This window comes from Setaria italica, chromosome IX, assembly GCF_000263155.2.
Source record: "Setaria italica strain Yugu1 chromosome IX, Setaria_italica_v2.0, whole genome shotgun sequence".
Taxonomy (NCBI): domain Eukaryota; kingdom Viridiplantae; phylum Streptophyta; class Magnoliopsida; order Poales; family Poaceae; genus Setaria; species Setaria italica.
In genome coordinates, this window is record NC_028458.1 from 7,839,600 (window position 1) to 7,842,032 (window position 2,433).

Consider the following 2,433-nt stretch of genomic DNA (forward strand, 5'->3'; position numbering starts at 1 on the left):
TCCTCCACATTACAAAAGACTGGTTGCAACTTGAATTTTTAATTGAAAAATTCTACGTGAGCATAATGTTATATTGTGTGTGATCAAGTGCAAGACGTGCATGAATTCTTTCCATACCCACTTGAATGGACTGACAAGGTACGAGGGGTAAATTTTGGGTTTTTGCACTCTACTTGGCTTGGAAGCGCCCTCCCCCCCCCCCCCCCCCCCCCACAAAAAAAAAAAAAAAACTACACAATTGAATAGCAAAAAAATGAGATTAACTGCTGATAAATGCATCATGATACATGATACACTGAGTGTTTCTCAAATTAGGTTTTTTTTCTACTTTCTAGGGAAACTGAACCTGAAACGACCACCTGTACTATGTTATATTTTACAAAACTCTATTTTTGCATGCTGCGCTGAAGCAATCCAGTGACTAATTTATTAATTTAAAGCATATTCTGCATTATTAATTTATTATCATAAATATAGTTTAAACCTAAAAAAAGAATTTCTTGTTGCAAGATCTGAATGCTCTATTTTAGCTGATCCAGAACAAGTTATCCTTTTTCCCTATAGGCAACTCAGAAAGGCAAGGTTGGGATAGTTCTAGACTTCAACTGGTATGAACCTCTTACCAACTCAACAGCAGATCAAGCAGCAGCACAAAGGGCCAGGGACTTCCATGTTGGTTGGTAAGATCTTAATGGCAAATACGTGACAAACTTCAATATTTTATTTAACACAGTTAACAATATTAACCAAATCAAACGGTCACAATTCAGGTTTATGGATCCATTAATAAATGGACAATATCCAAAGACAATGCAGGACATTGTGAAAGATCGGTTACCAAGTTTCACACCTGAACAGGCTAAGCTAGTGAAGGGCTCATCAGATTGTTTCGGGATCAATCAATATACTACATACTATATTTCAGACGAACAAACTCCTCAGCAAGCAACACCAAGCTACTCGTCTGATTGGGGCGTTCAATATAACTGTGAGTTACCAACTTACTTTTCTGGTTCTATATGTGTCACTACAGTTTCTGAAGATATAATCACCTTCTTCCATCCTGTGAACTTTGCAGTTGAAAGAAATGGCCTACCTATTGGACAGCTGGTATAAGCCTTTTCTTCTTACCACTTTATATATCCCAGTTTATTCTGTTGGTGGTACAAGATTGGCAAGTGCAAAATTGCATGAAAATTCTCTGACAATGAATCAACCTGTCTAGGCAAACTCCGTCTGGCTCTACATCGTCCCAACGGGCATGTATGGAGTTGTGAACTACCTAAAGGAAAAGTACCAGAATCCAACCATCATTATATCTGAAAACGGTACTCGAAACAACCTATCTCCTTCAACTGAAAAACCCCCATTCCCTTCTATGCGCTGCTCCTTGAATCTCATCTTCAAATCACGGTGACATGAATTTTTATACCAGGAATGGATCAATCTGGAAACCTCACGCGCGATGAGTACCTGCACGACACCGTGAGGGTCGAGTTCTATAAGAACTATCTCACGGAGCTGAAGAAAGGGATCGACGAGGGCGCCAACGTGGTCGCCTACTTCGCCTGGTCCCTCCTTGACAACTTCGAGTGGCTGTCGGGCTACACGTCCAAGTTCGGCATCGTCTACGTCGACTTCACGACGCTCAAGCGGTACCCCAAGGACTCGGCCTACTGGTTCAGGGACATGCTCTCAGGGGCAGGCTCAAAGGCCGCCACCCCTCAGACTGGCTCACAAAGTTCAGCTGGCAGTCCGGCTGGTTCGGCTCCGGCCGCCTCGAGTGGCCCTGCGCTCCTGGTTTCTCTGCTGGTCTCCTTGTGCTTGCTTGTTCCATCCGTCTTCATGGTTTCCTCCGCTTAGAAATGATTTGGTCTAGTGTCAAAGTACTTGATTATTTGTAGCAGACGCCAGCGGCATGTTCATTTTAGAGACATGTTGCAAGGCAGAGGGACCATGGTTCAGGGCTTTTTTGGCCCCGGTTTTGCTATGATTCAGAGCCAGCTTTGTACTGATATCATGTTTATGGATAAGTAATGTTTTTTGGTGTACCTCCAAGATTTTGTTCTGTTTTCGTTGTCATTGTGCGTACCTGCTTCTTAGTGGAGTTCTTTTCTTTTGTTTTGGCAAATGAGTGTCGAGTTTTCATACACAGATTCCATCGAAAGGTGACAAAAAGAACATGTGCCCTGCAACTCTGCAGGATTCGCGGTCGCTGGTCCATGAGTCATGATTCGCACGGATCAATAATCAGATTCGGAGCGATCCGATCATTTAGAGGGAGAGGTCGCGTGCGCTATTTGGTGATTCCTTCATCGATCGGTAGCTGCACGGTAACCGTCGCCCGCTCGAACGGAGCTCCTCTAGAGGAAGACGCGCGATAATGTACTCTACTTCGGAGTTGACAGTTAGGTACTCTCCGTCTTGAAAGCA

At 43.6% G+C, this 2,433-nt stretch overlaps 1 protein-coding gene across 1 annotated transcript in view; it reads left to right on the forward strand.

The window, feature by feature from the left end:
• The window catches only part of LOC101780657 (beta-glucosidase 8), a 4,534-nt gene extending 2,465 nt beyond the window's left edge, over positions 1-2,069 (forward strand). The window contains exons 7-11 of the mRNA XM_004981997.4: positions 565-680; positions 771-988; positions 1,079-1,110; positions 1,226-1,328; positions 1,436-2,069. Coding sequence (XP_004982054.1) covers positions 565-680; positions 771-988; positions 1,079-1,110; positions 1,226-1,328; positions 1,436-1,863 — 897 coding nt within the window. The 3' untranslated portion in view covers positions 1,864-2,069. The remainder of the gene's footprint in view (positions 1-564; positions 681-770; positions 989-1,078; positions 1,111-1,225; positions 1,329-1,435) is intronic.
• The last annotated feature ends 364 nt before the right edge of the window (positions 2,070-2,433 follow it).